This window comes from Zootoca vivipara, chromosome 9 (genome assembly GCF_965207765.1).
Source record: "Zootoca vivipara chromosome 9, rZooViv2.hap1.1, whole genome shotgun sequence".
Taxonomy (NCBI): domain Eukaryota; kingdom Metazoa; phylum Chordata; class Lepidosauria; order Squamata; family Lacertidae; genus Zootoca; species Zootoca vivipara.
The window spans coordinates 55,169,773-55,187,587 of NC_142592.1; the positions used below are offsets into that span (position 1 = coordinate 55,169,773).

A 17,815-nucleotide genomic window follows, 5' to 3' on the forward strand; every position below is an offset into this window, starting at 1 on the left:
CCTATATATCTGCTACTGCAGACTAAATAAAGTTGGAGGACCACCTTCAACAATGTAAAAAGGCCTTCAAGCACTGACTTTTGGTAGGCAAAGTGGGATGTTACACGCATATAGAGTGACTTTATTTTTGTCTGTGAGATGTCAGAAGGTATGCAGCTGTGTAGAGCAAAGATTAACATATAAAGTGCTGCTCTGAACAGAGGTACACCCATCCTGGCTCTCTGAAATGGCTATGCTAATACAGCCTTGGCTTTCGATTGAGGGAGGAGCCACAACTGTGGCTCTCATTTGTTCTCATTATTCAGTGGTCAGCAAACTTTTTCAGCAGGGGGCAGGTCCACTGTACCTCAGACCTTGTGGGGCGGCGGACTATATTTTTGGGGGAGGAAATGAATGAATTCCTATGCCCCACAACTAACCCAGAGATGCATTTTAAATAAAAGAACACATTCTACTCATGTAAAAACACGCTGATTCTTGGACCGTCCACAGGCCGGATTTAGAAGGCGATTGGGCCGGATCTAGCTCCCGGGCCTTAGTTTGCCTACCCATGTCATTATTCCTCGCATTAGGAGGACCCACCCATCTGGTGTTTTATTGTGCTGTATTCTGCAACATGCTGTGGACACAATAGTGCATTAGTGCTGGATTTATTCTGCTTTTTTTTTAATTGAGGGGCTATAGCACAACAAAAGTAGGACAAAAACTCCCCAGAACATTTGTGGTTTGAAAAGTCATGAGGTTTCAGCAGGATGTTACAGGATATGCACTGACTAGGAATGAAGCAGTATTGACCGCCCCAAAACAATTGAAACTTCAAATAGTATTAAAAGTGGAATTGTGTATGACTGCACTGATAGCAACATGAGCACAAATAAACATGAATATGCAATAAAAAGAACATCTAGAGTAGCCCTAGGTAGGGATACCCATGTGAAAGCCCAACCATTGGTTGGATCAAGACAAGCGTGTTTGTCAGCCCACACAATTTCCTGTGCACTGCAGAGGGGGATGAGAAGGAGTCCTAATGTTTGAAACAGGCTCTGGGACCAAGCAATAGTCAGCCCTGAATCAAAATGAAGCCTCAGCCTTTGGGGGGTGTTTACACATTCCAAAAGTGATCTCAGATTAGTCTGAAGGGGAAGGCAAGGGTTCCTGAGACTGGTTTTGCAATAAGTAAAATCAACAAACACACAGCAATGTAGTGACTGCGTTATAGGCTGGCTCCTGATTTTTCCAGGGAGACTGCAAACATCTGCTGCTAGACTCTCTAGATCAATGTATAATGTTTGCTGGTTTTATGCATCCTGAAATCAACCCCCAAAGCCATGTGGTAAGTCAATATAAGGAAATTTTATCAGTTTGTAAATTGATACCCTTTGGAGTTCAATATTTGCAAATATTAAGTAGCAGGGTTTGACAATAACAGGAGGAGTTGTTGAGAGGAAAGGAATGGTTATTATAGTTCCAGTGCATTTGCTGAATGATCACTCCATGCACATTCATTCTGATTTCAATCGTCCTAAGCTACACTGAGGGGCAATGGAGGAGGAATGTCTCCGATATATGCATCCAAAGGACTCACCTGTTAGAAAGTTTCTCAGTTCCAACATAGAGGGCACTCCTCATAAGACCAGCCCGAGTTCCCATAAAGGCCATATCCACCCCTCCTTCAGCCTCACTGTTGGATGCAGTTGCACCAAAAGAGAGAGACAAAGGTATATAGCATTAGGTTTCTGCAGAACCAGTTCAATATACTGTACTTTGCACCAAACAACCTGAGGTTAGTGGGGCATAGAATACAGGCTTTGCATACAAAGACCCTAGGTTCAGTTCCCAGCATCTCCAGGAAGAGCTCTGAAGGCCTGGAGAGTAGCTGACATGGACTGGATGGTCATTTCATGTGAGAGCAGCTGTAGCAATATCCATTACCCGAGGCATCCGGTTACTAACAGCAGTGGTGTGCTGGATGGACTCATCTGGCTCACCATTAGGCAGTTTCCAATGTTCCTATGTGATAACTGCACACATGTCACCACCATCACCACTTTCCAGTGTTACAGAGGGTGATGGGATTCTATTCTTGGCCTGCGGAACTGTAACCTTCATATTTTCTTTCTGTAAGAAATCATTCCCTATGAGGAAAGGCTAACTCTCCACCCCCATCATTCAGCGTGTTCACTGAGGTCCAGCTCCAAAGGCCTGCTAGCAGTTTCCTCATTGGAAGAAGTGAAGTTACAGAGAACCAGGCAGAGGGCCTTCTCAGTAGCAGCACCCACCTTGTGGAATGTCCTCCCATCAAATGTCAAACAGATAAATAACTACATAATTTTCTGAAGACATCTGAAGGCAGCCCTGTATCGGGAAGTTTTTAATGTTTGACGTTTTGCTGTGCTGTTATTATGCTAGAAACTGCCCAGGGTGGCTGAGGCAACCGTAGGTGGGGTATAAGATGATGATGATAAGCCCCACATAGAGCACATTAAAGTAGTCTAGCCTGGATTCAGCAAGAACATGTTTAGATGTGGCAAAACCTGCCTTAAATTATGAAGCATGCACTTACTCAGACAGGTTGAGTGCTAATGTTGTCCAATAGGCTTCCATGGGTGCTGTTACTACAGCATCAAACAGCACCTCTTGAACTAATTCTTCATCGCCTGGGCATGAAAACGAAGAGAGAGAAAGGAGAAAGACCAAGTGCAAAGACTAAGTAAGGTTTATGAAGCTTTGAATACTTTATTTTGTTACATTTATCGACCTTAATGCATGGTGTGCATGCATGGTCTTTTCCTAATTTTATGCTAGGATCTAGGAATCTGTATTTATTCACCTTTTGTAGAATTTGGTACAAAGCCCCCGCAAACTATCTCATATATTAACATTTCCCAAATAGAAAAATTTCTATATTCCATATTAATGTTGGTACCCTAAACAAATTTGCTAAGAAGGAGCACTGGTTTCTTTAAGAAGATCTGCATCCAGATAAATATGTCTTGACCATCAGCCTTAATTAAAATTTTGATTTAAGAATCTATATTTTTTAAACCAGCAGTCTCTAGATACTGCTAAAATGCAAGTCTCCCCCCAAAGAGAGTAGTAAGTTGCAGAGTGTCTTCACCTCTCAGCAAGAGTGCTAGTGCTCAGGATTCCTGCCAGTCAGCTCTGCCTTCCAAGGAGCTCAAGAATGATATTCCACCCCTGCCCACTCCTCATTTTTCCATTTTTCTTTTCTGATATTCAATATTTGGGATAGAAGGATCTGTCAATTTCAGTTCTTTCCATTTCTCGATTTTCCAGGCTTAAATTTAGTTGCCTCTTTCTTTTAAAAATCTTTTTCAATTGAAGAAAGTCACACAAAACAATACAATAAAAATAATTCAAATACAAAAAGTAGTGCAGTACAGCTAAAAGAGACATGTTTAGCTCTCCACATTTTGCAGCAATTTTTACAATCATCATGAAAATTCACCAGCATTTTAATGAAAAATTCTCCTAAAAATGTATTTTTATATGCAGTTTCAATTAACGTACACATTTTTGCAAACAATCTCCACTAATATAATGCATTTTATATTTTATTTTCACTAATATGTTCATTTTTAATGCACACTTTCTCCCAATATATGCATGTTTAAAAACATTAGCTGGAGAACTGCAAGATTCGGTTAGCATATTGATTCAGAGAGTATAAATTTGATAAATTTGGCTTTAGAATTCTAACTTAGAATTCCACACCATCTAAAGAGTACCATATTGGATGTCCCTGTCTGGCTCAAACAAATAGGTGGCTTAACCCAGAGTAACTTTCTTCTTGTTAATGAGGCATATTTACCTCTCAAGTCCTCCTTCATTCAAGCCTCTGGAGAGAGGTTTGCTCTCCAGAACATCCTTGCCTAGAAAGGGCAGGCTACTGGACTGATAGGTTGAAGCTAGATGAAGAAATCATAACTTAGTGGTGCAGGTTCTGTCTTCCATACAGAGGGTTCCAGGTTCAATCCCTGGCATCTCCAAGTAGGTCTACCTGGAAACCCACTGCCAGTGAGCACACACAGTACTGAGTTAGATGGACCATTGGTCTGACTCAGTATGAGGCAGCTTCCTATGTTCCTATGAAGGAGGTTGATGTGACAGTGGGAGACAAAGGTTAAGTTAATACATAAAGAGAGACAGATCCATTAATAGTTGCTAGCAATCAAAGCCATGATAGCCGAAAGCTCAACTTTCATTTTCAGTGAGCAGCATGCCTCTGACTAACCGAACAATGCTGGGAGATTAATGAGAAGAGGTGGATGTCACCATCTGCCTAGGCATGGGCTGAGCCTGCCAGTTCCAATTTGCAGTTAATTTGAAAACCAAGGCAGGGTCAGAATTAATTATGAGTAGGCAGTGGTGCCATGCTGGTTACATCGTCAGCATACAGTGGGGGCACATAGACCTCACAGCATGTTGTACCCTGGACAGCAGGAATCCTCAGGTGAGACAGAAAAGGGGGGAATGTGGATGAAGATGTGGCAGGACTGTGGCTCTCCATCATACAAGAATTTTGGATGTGGCACACAGGTTAAACATCTTGACTGCCCCATTGCTTCATTCATGCTTAATGCTTTTGTACTCCACTTCTGCAATTATGGGACCTGACCTCTCTTGAATAGCGGCAATGTCACATATAGATGAAGTAACTTGCTATCATAAGTAGTGATGGTGGAGAAATTAATTTCATTTTGCATTTAAAGGCAAACCTACCTAATCAATGCATTCTGAAACAATATATGAACCATCCTTTGAAATTCACACTTTTGCAAATGTTGCAGTGCATTTCTCCAGCCACGAATACTGTAGCCATATACTGTAGTGTGCATAAAAATGCACTGTACCGGTATTAGTAAAAATAATACACAAAAATGCATCATATTATGGAAAATTGCATTGTAAAAGTGTATACTAAGGCAGAAATGCATACAAAAATGTGTTCTATTAGGATGTTGATGAATCTTCATAAGGACTATTTTAAAAAATGCAAATCTGGAGACCTGAACTTAAGAGTGGAAAAATGAGAATCTGAGAGAAACTGAAATTGGCAGATTCTCCCATCCCTTATCATAATAAGGCTTCTCATTAGGATGTATTCCAGGAGTAATATTCCAGAACTCACATTCCAGGTCAGCTTCTTCTCCTGTGAGGAAACGGATCACGGCCTCTAATTGACTCAGCTTCCTGTGATCTGGATCAATATCTGTAATGCAATAAATCCTAGAAAGAAAGACCAAAAATGTGATTCAGAAGTTCCTTTGGACAACTTTTCTGCACTCATAAGAGATGTCCTGGCAAATCTGCATGCTTGGGACAGAGCTCAAATCTCAGTTGGAACAACTTCCATGATCTCTGATCTCCAGTATATACTTAAGAAATGAAGACAGTTGCCATGGCTAAGACCTGTCAGCTCCGGACCCAAATGTTCACTACCCACAGTAATGGAGACCCTAGGCCCTAAGGAATGTCCTGTGACTGAGAGTAACATCAAAACTATCCTTTGCACCCATATCAGTGCATCAGGAACAAAGAATGTTACTTGGTTTCTAGGTCTATGCACTTGCTCTAGATCATGGGTAGGCAAACTAAGGCCTGGGGGCCGGATCCAGTGTAATCGCCTTCTAAATCTGGCCCACGGATGGTCCAGGAATCAGTGTGTTTTTACATGAGTAGAATGTGTCATTTTATTTAAAATGCATCTCTGGGTTATTTGTGGGGCCTGTCTGGTGTTTTTACATAAGTAGGATGTGTGCTTTTATTTAAAATGCATCTCTGGGTTATTTGTGGGGCATAGGCATTCGTTCATTCCGCCCCCCTCCCCCCCAAAAAATAGTCCGGCCCCCACAAGGTCTGAGGGACAGTGGACTGGCCCCCTGCTGAAAAAGGTTTGCTGACCCCTGCTCTAGATGCAGCACTGCATAGACACCTGGAAACAAAGGCAAGAACTTGAATCAAATTGCTCCAAAAATATAGCTCTGCACTTCAGCTACAAATTATATCCATGCTAAGTGGGTGCAGCTCAACAATCAATCATTTGAGGATATCAGTGATGGAGCTGGATTAGGGCTACTGTAGAGAATGTTTTGATAAGAATAAAATATTCCCTAGAAAATGTAAGGGGGTGGGGAGTTGTGCAGTTTGTTTATTTAGCATCTAGGAAAGTTAGGCTCCTCACAAAAAGTTTAAAATAACACGGTGCAGTTATTTCATGGGATCCACATTGTTCCTCGGGATACAGACTTACATAAACATATGTTGCTGCCTTAAGACAGAGCATTGGTTCATACAGGGCAGCAGGCAAAAAAAAAGTCCTTTCTTCCAACACTGTTAAGATCCTTTAACTGGAGATTCCAGGGAATGAACACAAGACCTTCTGCATGCAAAAATGTTATCTGCCACTGAGCTTTGGCCCCTTAGATGCCAGGACCATGTTTTCTCAAGGCCTTAAATGTAAAGTCCCCAAAGCCAAGTAGCAGCTCATTTGTCTCCTTCCCAGGTCTCTCCCCCGCCCCCCCCCCCCGATTAGAAGAATTCTGGCCACTTACCATTCATTGGCTAAAGTCAAGTCTGGCTGCAGCAGATCATGTAAACCTGAAACCAAAAAGCAAACAAAGACTCATTTATTCACAGCCTTATGGATTCCTCTGTATGTTCAACATGTTTTTGTATCCTGTGTTTCCCCCAGGAATTGAAATTAGAGAGTGAATTTTCAGGGGATGAAGATGAGACCTCTAGATGAGCTCAGGCTGTGGAGGTGTTTAAACTATTTTCCCTCTTTAGATCACACCCCGTTTCCTGTTTATAGGTCAGCCTGTTTGAATCACATGGTTTAGATGTGTTATAAAACCATGGGTTCTAAAATTCCACATTCTGAGAAAGGGGTGTGGCCCAGGGAAGGTCCTAGGAGTCAGACAGAGAGTCCAGGAAGACCATATCCCACTCCCAGGCCTGAAGTTCCTCACCACAGGTACGTATGAACCAGTTTTTATTTGGGTAATTTGGGGAATGTGTTCCCATAATATATATTTCAGGGATTTAATTAATAGGCTTCTATTGCCAAGCTCCTGATTCAAACAGGGAAACAAATACATAGGAGATGTGGTAGTGTTGTGTGGCAAAGGAAAGAACAGTTTGAGATATGAACCCAGCTGTGTTAAAACAAGGCAATGCTCCATCAATTCTCCCTGTGATTGCATGATGAAGCTGTGCCATTCACCCTACCTTCTTCCACTGAAGTGTCCCCAAGCAGGATGTATTCACCGTGCCCTCGCGATAGAACGACTCCCAGACTGTGGATTGAGAGATGAAAGAGAAAATGTTTTCCAGTAAGGAGACTTGCAAAGGCCTGCATTGTGTGGTGGAGCTATTACTGTAATAAACACCAACTTACTTGCACTGAAAATTTCTCCTCATTTACACATTGCTGAATTAACATTCTAAAATGTTTGAAGCCCCTCAAAACTTGGATTTTGATAGCGTAAGTTGAATGCTGCCATGAAAAACTGATTTTTAGTAGTGAATCATCACTTAAATTGAACTCTCATTGCTGAAACATACATTGTGAAATTCCAAATTACAGGAATGCAACTAACCAGTAAAAGAACTCTAAGGCTAGAAAGGACCTGAAAATGAACTAAGTCCTTAAAAGTAACAGCATATGGTGCAGCCCTTCTAGGAATGTAGCACTTTGGGACATCAGTGAGAGAATATATGACCAAGTGGGGCCTGCAACAAAGTGTTGCAGGATAGAGTAATCCTGCTCAAGCCATCCATCCATCCCCATTTCCAGGATACTCTATATTTCATAACCTACCCAGTTTTCCTTCCCTACTCCCCACCTTAGGTCAGTCAGGATTTTGTGGCCACTGGTCACACCCACTCTTCACTGGGCTATTTCCGAATCCTTAACATTTAAAAAATATGTTTTGTACTTCTCCAAACTTTGATGGTTTCCCCAAGCCTGCAGCTGCCTCCCTCTGGTGTGTGGATGATGCCAGTTTGACTGCAAACAGAGTTGGCTGTATGTATGAATGTTCTCCTTTATCAAAGTCCTGCTGTTCATTGAAATATATGAAGTGTTCTACCCCCATCTTCTCTCTAAGGCCCAGGCTTTCATTTTTAATACAGGGAGAGCATGTTATCTTCCACCTATATTTGGTATAGTCCAGGAAGGGCTATAGTACATGATATATCTGAATATGTCTTCTTCTTTCTTTCTTTCTTTCATTGGTGATCACTCGTAGCCGAGTAAGATAGTCTTCCATAAACACGGTTTTAACAATGGGTCCGTAAGTGACTGTGGAGGCCAATTCTGGATCTACACATCCTTCCACAGTGGGGACACTGGTTTCCAGGTGGGAGTTGATCACAGTGTGGATTTGCCAAGCGTGCCTTCCTCTTAGCACATTTCTCCCTTGTGTCCCGAGATTGAGTTTCTTCAAAGCCCATGACACCTTTGGTAAAGGCTGTTCCCCAACTGGAGCGCTCGCAGGCCAGGGTTTCCCAGTTGTCAGTGTTTATACTACATTTTTAAAGATTTGCCTTGAGACAGTCTTTAAACCTCTTTTGTTGACCACCAGCATTACGCTTTCCATTTTTAAGTTCAGAAAAGAGTAGTTGCTTTGGAAGACGATCATCAGGCATCCACACAACATGACCAGTCCAACGAAGTTGATGTTGAAGAATCATTGCTTCAACACTAGTGATCTTTGCTTCTTCCAGTACCCTGATATTAGTTGCCTGTTTTCCCAAGTGATGTGTAAAAATTTTTGGAGACACCGTTGATGGACTCTTTCGAGGAGCTGGAGATGGTGTTTATAAGTGGTCCATGTTTCACAAGCATATAGTAATGTTGGTAGTACAATAACTTTGTAAACAAGCATTTTGGTTTCCCTGTGAACGTCCCGGTCCTCAAACACTCTGCACTTCAATCGGGAGAAAGCCACACTTGCAGAGCTCTGGCGATGCTGGATTTTGGCATCAATGTTGGCCCTTGTGGAAAGGTAACTGCCTAGGTAGGAGAAGTGATCAACATTTTCCAATGTTACACCACTGAGTTGGATTTGTGGTGCTGCAAAGGGGTTATTTTGTACTTGTTGGTGCAGCACTTTGGTTTTTTGGGATGTTAAGTGATAGGCCAAGCTTTTCGTAAGCTTCTGCAAAGATATTTAGGATGGTTTGGAGGTCATCCTCTGAGTGTGCGCACACTATGTTGTCATCAGCATACTGAAGCTCTATGACGGAAGTTACCTTACTTCTTGCTTTCAGCCTGCTCAGATTGAAGAGCTTTCCATCTGTTTGATATATGATTTCTACTCCGGTGGGGAGTTTCCCGTCGACAAAGTGTAGGATCATGGCAATGAAAATAATGAATAGAGTTGGGGCAATAACACAACCCTGTTTAACACCTGATCCCACTGTGAATGGTTCACTTTGAGAGCCATTGTTATCTGCAATTGTTGCTGTCATATTATCATGGAGGAGCCGAACGATGTTTACAAATTTATCTGGGCAGCCAATTTTCAGAAGGGCAGTCCACAGGGCATTATGATTTACAGTGTCGAAAGCCTTAGTCAGGTCAATAAACACCATATACAGGGGTTGGTTTTGCTCTCTGCATTTTTCTTGAAGCTGTCGAGCAGTGAAAATCATGTCCACTGTCCCCCTAGAAGGACGAAAACCATTTTGGGATTCAGGAAGGGTCACCTCGGATATTGTTACCAGACGGTTTGCTAAGATCCTCACAAGAATTTTGCCGGCCGCAGCTAATGAAGAGATGCCTCGATAGTTTCCACAATCAGTTCTGTCACCTTTTTTTTTTAGGGATTGATAATTTTGGCATCCCTAAAGTCTGCTGGGATTTATTCTCTTTCCCAGATTTTTTCGATTAGCTTGTGAAGTTGTTGTGTAAGTTCAATTCCACCCACTTTGAAGATTTCGGCAAGTATCCCATCAGGTCCACTATCTTTGTTGTTTTTCATTTGGTTAATAGCTGTACACAACTCTCCCAGATTTGGAGATATTGCAAGCTCATCTCTAACTTGTTTTTGCGGAATTTGTGAGAGTACCTCATTCGGTCCTAAAGCAGGTCTTCCTCAGATTAACCTCACTATCGAGACTACCGTGTGCTTAATTAAAAGCAATCTAGATGTCTCCACAAGTGAGCCAAGGCAAGTGGTTTGACTGTGCAGATGTCTCCCACCTGCTAGCCCATATAAACATGGACAATGCTTTTTTTTAATGAGATATGCTGTAGCTGAAGTCCACCCAGACATCAAGTGCTGCATTTTAGATACCCTTTTCTTTTATTCCAGAGGTGCAGAGGCAAGTTGTAGTCACTTTTTAAAGTTCTTAAATAAGTATAAATCAATGGTGGGAAACCTGGGACCCTCTAGATGTGGTTGGATCAACCCCCATGGGCATAGCCAGTGATCAGGGATAGTGGGAGTTGCAGTGCAGCAACGTCTGGAAAGGTGCATGTTCCCAACCCTTGCTCTAAGGGACCTGCCCACTCACCTAAAGGGTGTGCCGCTGATATCAGTAAAGAAATAGTCATTAGTGAGGAAGAGAACTCGTTTCTGGAAAAGAAGAGAGAGAGAGAAATCACAACCAGAAGTGTAGTTTTGTCTCTTAAATGTGACCACTGGTCATGTCCAAATAGCAGCTGCATTTCAACAAGGGTAGTCAGGATCTCTCCAAAGGTCCTGCTCTGTCACCTAAAGAGTGTTGTCTTCTTATTGGAGGAACTTAGAAGCAGGATTATTTTCTTGGGTGTTGCTTTTTTTGGAACACCAGACAGGAGTCACTCCATACATGCATTAAAGAATCTCAAGACAAGGACAACCCTATGGTTAAAGAAAATTTGAACCCAATTAAATCATATGGATTAGAAGTGATTACTTAATTTGGTGTACCTGAATTGAAAAACAACAACAACTTGAAGAAAAACACAAACATATTTCGCTTGTTTTTAGGTGATGCACCAACAGGTTGCAGCAGGTAGCATCTGAGAAGTACTCCTCCCACTGTCACAACACTAGAACTGCTGAAAGTTGTAAGATTCAGGACAGAAAAAAATAAAGTACAGGCTTGACAGGCATATGTGAAGAATGCTTTGATGGTGTTTCCTGCTTGGCAGGGGGTTGGACTCTATGGCCCTTGTGGTCTCTTCCATCTCTATGATTTTATGAAGGGATTGTGACAGTTTAGTCCATGAGACTTTGGGAGAGAAGCAGAATCCTTCCAGTAGATCTCATTGCAGTAGTGACTCTGATGAGTTATTAAATCTATATAACCTTGCTCCAGGACCAGAGGCATCCACACCAACTGCCATGGGAAGCCTTCAGACCTCCAGTTAAGCAGCCCTGCATAAAATGCTTGCCCCTTTGCTAACTCCCAGATTGTTGTTCTTGTGGGGCCCTTTCCAAGTAGAATTATCTGTGACAGTAAGGTCTCAAACCTGTTGCCAGCTTGCTCAGACCTCTCTTACAGGTGCATGTTAGCATTAGCAACACAATACTTGCTGGAGGCAGACAGGATTAGAATGCAAAGACCACCGACAGCAAAATCAGTGGGCAGATTGCTCCAGCCCTGCTTCAGTACACCTCAAGTGTTGCAAAACCCTCCAAAGAGCCTTATCTGTGCCTGACCTGCCATAACTCAACAGATGGGCTAGATGGAGTTACCAAAGGGATTGGAGACATGGGGGAGAAGGTAGCAGAGCAGCAGGATCAGAGTCTCTGTCCTTGTCGCTCACTTCCACTATCACTGTCGTCACACGAGACTGTCTCTCTCTTCCCTCTCTCCACCATTGCCCCTCCTGCTGCCCGTTAAGCACTAATCCTCAGTGTACTGGAAATCCATCTGGCACAATGACAGCAGGCATTGAGGGGGATCGAGGCAGAACTGTCCATGCATCACAAAGATAGATTGCTGGCTGCCAGCTGAGCATTTCAAAAATATCTTGGCTGACTTCATTAACTGGCCAAGCATGGACAGCCCAATAGCCCTGAAGGTATGTGTGTCGGCTGCCCAGAATCAGGTGGCTTCCCTATGTGCAGGGCAGGGGAAGGAATATGCTCTCCTCAACTTATAACTGTGAAAGATTCAATGCTTCCCTCTGTGTGTCCTATTCTTATTCCTTTTATTGCATTTGGGTCACTTTTAATATTTTACTCTGGGATTCCTACCCTGCCAAAAAAAACACATTGGTCCATCACTTTTTACAAAACGCCTCACAGTGACTTACAAAATATTAACATACAGAACTTACCAAACACTCTAAATCCATTAACAGAGAATAAAGCATAAGAATAATAAATGTGTTCAGACACCCATAAGCATAAAAAGGACAAATTCTAATCCACTAAAACCAGGTAAGAATCATTACACATTAAGATACACTTGTGAAGTGTAGTAGATGCCAGGATTGTAACAGGGCTTTCCCACCTCATTCCTGCAGCTCCTGAAAAGCCACTTGGTAATTCCTCTGGCACAGTGTGGGGTGTGTGTGTGTGTTGGGGGGTGGGGGTGAATCCCAAAATGAGACATGCACCCTTTATGCAAGTGGAAGTGCCTTCCTTTCACACAAAGGGCTGCCTTGTGTGTTCAGTGTGCTCAGGTCAGTACTGTATTTATTAGCACAGTCTCCTACCTTGCAAGGTTATTGCAAAGATAAAATAGGACAGGAAGAGAAGTCATTATATTAAAAGTAAGAGAAAACGGTTTTTAAAAAATGTAGGGAAATGAGAGAAAATCAAAAATGACTTTGATAAAAATAGTCACTATTAAACATTTTGTATTAAGAAATATTCATTTGAATTGCTGAGAGAATATTATACTGCAGTTTTATTTTAAGGGGGGGGGAGGAGTAAGTAATAAAAGATTTATTTATTTTTAAGCATTTCTAAGTAACTCTTCTGCCAGACACGAAAAGTGACAAGACACTCTCGACTATAGCAGGAGATGATACAGAACAGGGGTGCCTATTAAAGAAACAGATAAAACTTGATTTCATCAGATTTTCCCCACTCTGCTGGTTTCCTTTTCCCTGTTGTGTTTGTCTGAGTACTGATGTTAACTGGTAAAGTACATGCACTCTATATCATGCACACAGATTTACACAGAGGAGTCTTGAAATCTCAGTTCCAATATTTAATTAATAAACGCTAAGGGGTAAGTGAGCTATTTTGTGTAACTTGAAAGTCGACTGAAAGTCTGCGAGCACAGAACAAGGGCAAGCAAAGGCTGAAGTGAATGTGTGTGGAGACAGAAGAAGGTGAGAAAAGGCATGGAAGAAGGAGCACCCATGGGACCTTTCTTTGCTAACCTTTAAAATGCTTTTTCATTGTGCTCTGAGAGAAAGAGAAAAATATACAGTTAGCTGACTGAATTTATGGTGGATCCAAAAGCTGAAAGAATTGCATTGCCACCCTGCATAAGAAAAATGTATAGGAGCTATAAAAAGGCTAGTAAAACTGGGTAAAGACAATTGGTTTATTATTATTATTATTATTATTATTATTATTATTATTATTATTATTATTACCACCCACCATTTCCCCCCAATGAGCTCAAGGTGGCATACATTGCTCTCCCCACTCCTCATTTAATCCACACAACAACCCTGTGAGGAAGGTTAGGCTGAGAGGCACTAACTGGCCCAAGGTCACCCAGTGAGCTTCGTGGCTGAGTGAGGATTTGAACCCTCATCTCCCAGGTCCTGGTCTGACACTTTAACCACTGCACTGGCTTTCAGGAGAGTTGAAGGTATCTTAAACAATGGTTAATGTATGGACTGCCTCTACAGCAGATCTCAGGTCATAAGAATATTAATATGGGGACAAATGTTCTCTCAAGAGGTTTAACCAGAGGCGGCAGTAGGGCACACACACCTGGCAAAAAAGCATGTGTGTGGCAGTGGTGGACATTGGGCTTTAAAATTCCAGCAGTGCCCTGTGTGACGCCAAAATCTGGCACACACTCCCACCTCTTGCCTTCCATTGTTCATCATTGTTGTGGCATCCAGATTAAGGGAAGTAATAGTACTGTCCAAAGATTACCATAATAAAGGACAAAAGTGGAAAGGATCTAACAGAAGCAGAAGACACCAAGAAGAGGTGGCAAAAATACACAGAGGAATTATACCAGAAAGATATGGAGGTCTCGTACACCCCAGGAAGTGTGGTTGCTGACCTTGAGCCAGACATCTTGGAGAGTTAAGTCAAATGGGCCTTAGAAAGCACTGCTAATAACAAGGCCAGTGGAAGTGATGATATTCCAGCTGAACTATTTAAAATTTTAAAAGATGATGCTGTTAAGGTGCTACACCCAATATGCCAGCAAGTTTGGAAAACTCAGCAATGGCCAGAGGATTGGAGAAGATCAGTCTACATCCCAATTCCAAAGAAGGGCAGTGCCAAAGAATGCTCCAACTACCGCACAATTGCGCTCATTTCACATGCTAGCAAGGTTATGCTTAAAATTCTACAAGGCAGGCTTAGGCAGTATGTGGATCGAGAACTCCCAGAAGTGCAAGCTGGATTTCGAAAGGGCAGAGGAACCAGAGACCAAATAGCAAACATGCGCTGGATTACGGAGAAAGCTAGAGAGTTCCAGAAAAACGTCTACTTCTGCTTCATTGACTATGCAAAAGCCTTTGACTGTGTCGACCACAGCAAACTATGGCAAGTTCTTAAAGAAATGGGAGTGCCTGATCACCTCATCTGTCTCCTGAGAAATCTCTATGTGGGACAAGAAGCTACAGTTAGAACTGGACATAGAATAACTGATTGGTTCAAAATTGGGAAAGGAGTACAACAAGGCTGTATATTGTCTCCCTGCTTATTTAACTTATATGCAGAATTCATCATGTGAAAGGCTGGACTGGATGAATCCCAAGCCAGAATTAAGATTGCCGGAAGAAATATCAACAGACTCAGATATGCTGATGACACAACCTTGATGGCAGAAAGTGAGGAGGAATTAAAGAACCTTTTAATAAGGGTGAAAGAGGAGAGCGCAAATATTGTCTGAAGCTCAACATCAAAAAAACCAAGATCATGGCCACTGGTCCCATCACCTCCTGGCAAATAGAAGGGGAAGAAATGGAGGCAGTGAGAGATTTTACTTTCCTGGGTTCCATGATCACTGCAGATGGTGACAGCAGTCACGAAATTAAAAGACTCCTGCTTCTTGGGAGAAAAGCAATGACAAACCTAGACAACATCTTAAAAAGCAGAAACATCACCTTGCCGACAAAGGTCCATATAGTTAAAGCTATGGTTTTCCCAGTAGTGATGTATGGAAGTGAGAGCTGGACCATAAAGAAGGCTGATCGCCAAAGAATTGATGCTTTTGAATTATGGTGCTGGAGGAGACTCTTGAGAGTCCCATGGACTGCAAGAAGATCAAACCCATCCATTCTGAAGGAAATCAGCCCTGAGTGCTCACTGGAAGGACAGATCATGAAGCTAAGGCTCCAATACATTGGCCACCTCATGAGAAGAGAAGACCCCCTGGAAAAGACCCTGATGTTGAGAAAGATTGAGGGCACAAGGAGAAGGGGATGACAGAGGACGAGATGGTTGGGCAGCGTTCTCGAAGCTACCAACATGAGTCTGACCAAACTGCAGGAGGCAGTGGAAGACAGGAGTGCCTGGCGTGCTCTGGTCCATGGGGTCATGAAGAGTCGGACATGACTAAATGACTAAGCAACAACAAAAACAACAACAATAGTACTGCCACTCTATTCTGCCTTGGTCAGACCACACCTGGAATAGTATGTACAATTCTGGGCGCCACAAATTAAGAAGGATATTGACAAGTTGGAATGTGTGCAGAGGATGGCATCCAAGATGACAAAGGGTGTGGAAACCAAGCCTGATGCGGAACAGTTGAGGGAAGTGGATATGTTTAGCCTGGATAAAAGGAGACTGAGAGGAGATATGACAGCCATCTTCAAATATTTAAAGGGCTGTCACATAGAAGATGGAGCAAGCTTGATTTTTCCTGTTCCGGAGGGTAGGACTCAAACAAATGGCTTCAAGTTAAAAGAAAGGAGATTCCGACTAAATGTATTTCTGACAGTAAGAGCTATTCAACAGTGGAACAGATTCCCTGGGGAGGTTGTGGACTCTCCTTCATTGGAGGTTTTACGGTAGAGGTAGGATGGCCACCTGTCATCTGCAGGGGGTTAGAGTAGATGACCCTTGGGATCCCTTCCAACTCTATAATGCTAGGATTCTATAACATTAGCTCAGTATTTTTGACACTGACTGGCAGCGGCTCTCGTGAATTATAATGTCCTGTATTTATGCATCTGTAATAATTTAGTATAATCATGTTACATAATGTAAATGACAGTTTATTAAGACATAAACAAGTCCCACAACTATTGTCTATCTCAAGGTTAAAATGGACAGAAAAGGGGGAAAGAAACATGCAAGCCGCTGGAAAAAAAATCAAAACAAAATCCATAATAAGACAGAAAACTCTAAGGAGCAATAACAGGAAAAGACATGATGGTAGGTAAGGGATAACTAATTAGGTTCCTCCAAAATGTCATAAGGCAATTAGAAATGAAACATTGTATTGCACCTGGGGAGCTTCATGACAAATAACTACAGCAATACAAATTTGCAAGAAATGATTCGATTTCACAAAAAACTGCGGTTCTGCCTCCTGAATAATCCTAAGTAGGATTTGAAAGAAGTCTTGCAAAGAACAAAATTATATTAATTAGTAAAGTAATGTAAAGCTGGAAGCACTCTCAAAGGTTCACTTAGTTTGACCGCCCTGCACTGGAGCAGAATATGGTTTCCTCTTATGGCTTCCATTTCCCTGGGGTGCTAACGTTATGCTGGTCCTTTGTGAGGCAGAAAACAGAAGGAGGGCCATGGTAAATTTTTCATTAGCATATTTTGAAATTAATGTAAGTGATGCACAGATACAGAGTCAAAAGAAGTCAAACTGCATAATATTGTGTAGTGACTGAAGGGCATGTTATGTAGAAGCTTGAAGACATAGGCCCTGGCAGATCTCCTTTGGATGTGCATAGCAACATGTCATGGTAGACTGGGACACATGACTTTTCAAAAACAGCCATTGTTGCTTCTTTGTCCCAGTAACCCCGGGAGCATAATGCAATCTTATTTGCTCCTAATTCAGTCTTCTTTATTCCACTAACTTCTGGAGAACTTTCTCAGTAACATTTTGGTTGGTTGGTAAAGACTGTGGCTATAGGATTCATTTTAGGTAAATCTTCAGGGATTTTTTTTTAAAAAAAGAGTTTAAATGTGTGACTTTTATTTATTTATTTATTTATTTTAAATACTTGTTTTGAACTGTACATTTATTGCTAAGTTTATGATTTTATGTAAATTTGCTTTAATTCTGTGCAATTGTTCCAAATGCAGGGTACCAAAACAAGAAATTATATACTCACCCCTTTATCTACAGGCACCTTCACATCCATTGAGAGGTCACCTGTTTCCCCATTGATCATTGCTGTTCGCAGCTGTAGAAGGGAACAGATTTGAATTAGTGCCTCCAGCTAGGATTGCGGTCATCTGCTTTAAAGTGGCCTGCAATAGGCAGGAGCCTTTGACATAAGCTTTTCTTTTCTTCCCCTTTTATAAGCACATCTTTAGCTAAGCATAGCAGAGAGCAGGTTAGGATGAGATAATTTTATTGATCTCGGTCATCCTGGGATGCAATTATCACTTTACAACATCTGATTACTTCAATTAAGCATGGGATCTGTATAGGGGGCACAAACCTTGGGGAG

At 41.9% G+C, this 17,815-nt stretch overlaps 1 protein-coding gene across 1 annotated transcript in view; it reads right to left on the reverse strand.

The window, feature by feature from the left end:
- The window catches only part of CACNA2D4 (calcium voltage-gated channel auxiliary subunit alpha2delta 4), a 169,673-nt gene that overhangs the window by 99,859 nt on the left and 51,999 nt on the right, over positions 1-17,815 (reverse strand). The window contains exons 18-24 of the mRNA XM_088676809.1: positions 17,474-17,545; positions 10,546-10,607; positions 7,252-7,319; positions 6,576-6,621; positions 5,153-5,250; positions 2,564-2,657; positions 1,586-1,681 (exon numbers count right to left, since the gene is read on the reverse strand). Of these exons, the coding sequence (XP_088532935.1) occupies positions 1,586-1,681; positions 2,564-2,657; positions 5,153-5,250; positions 6,576-6,621; positions 7,252-7,319; positions 10,546-10,607; positions 17,474-17,545 (536 nt within the window). The remainder of the gene's footprint in view (positions 1-1,585; positions 1,682-2,563; positions 2,658-5,152; positions 5,251-6,575; positions 6,622-7,251; positions 7,320-10,545; positions 10,608-17,473; positions 17,546-17,815) is intronic.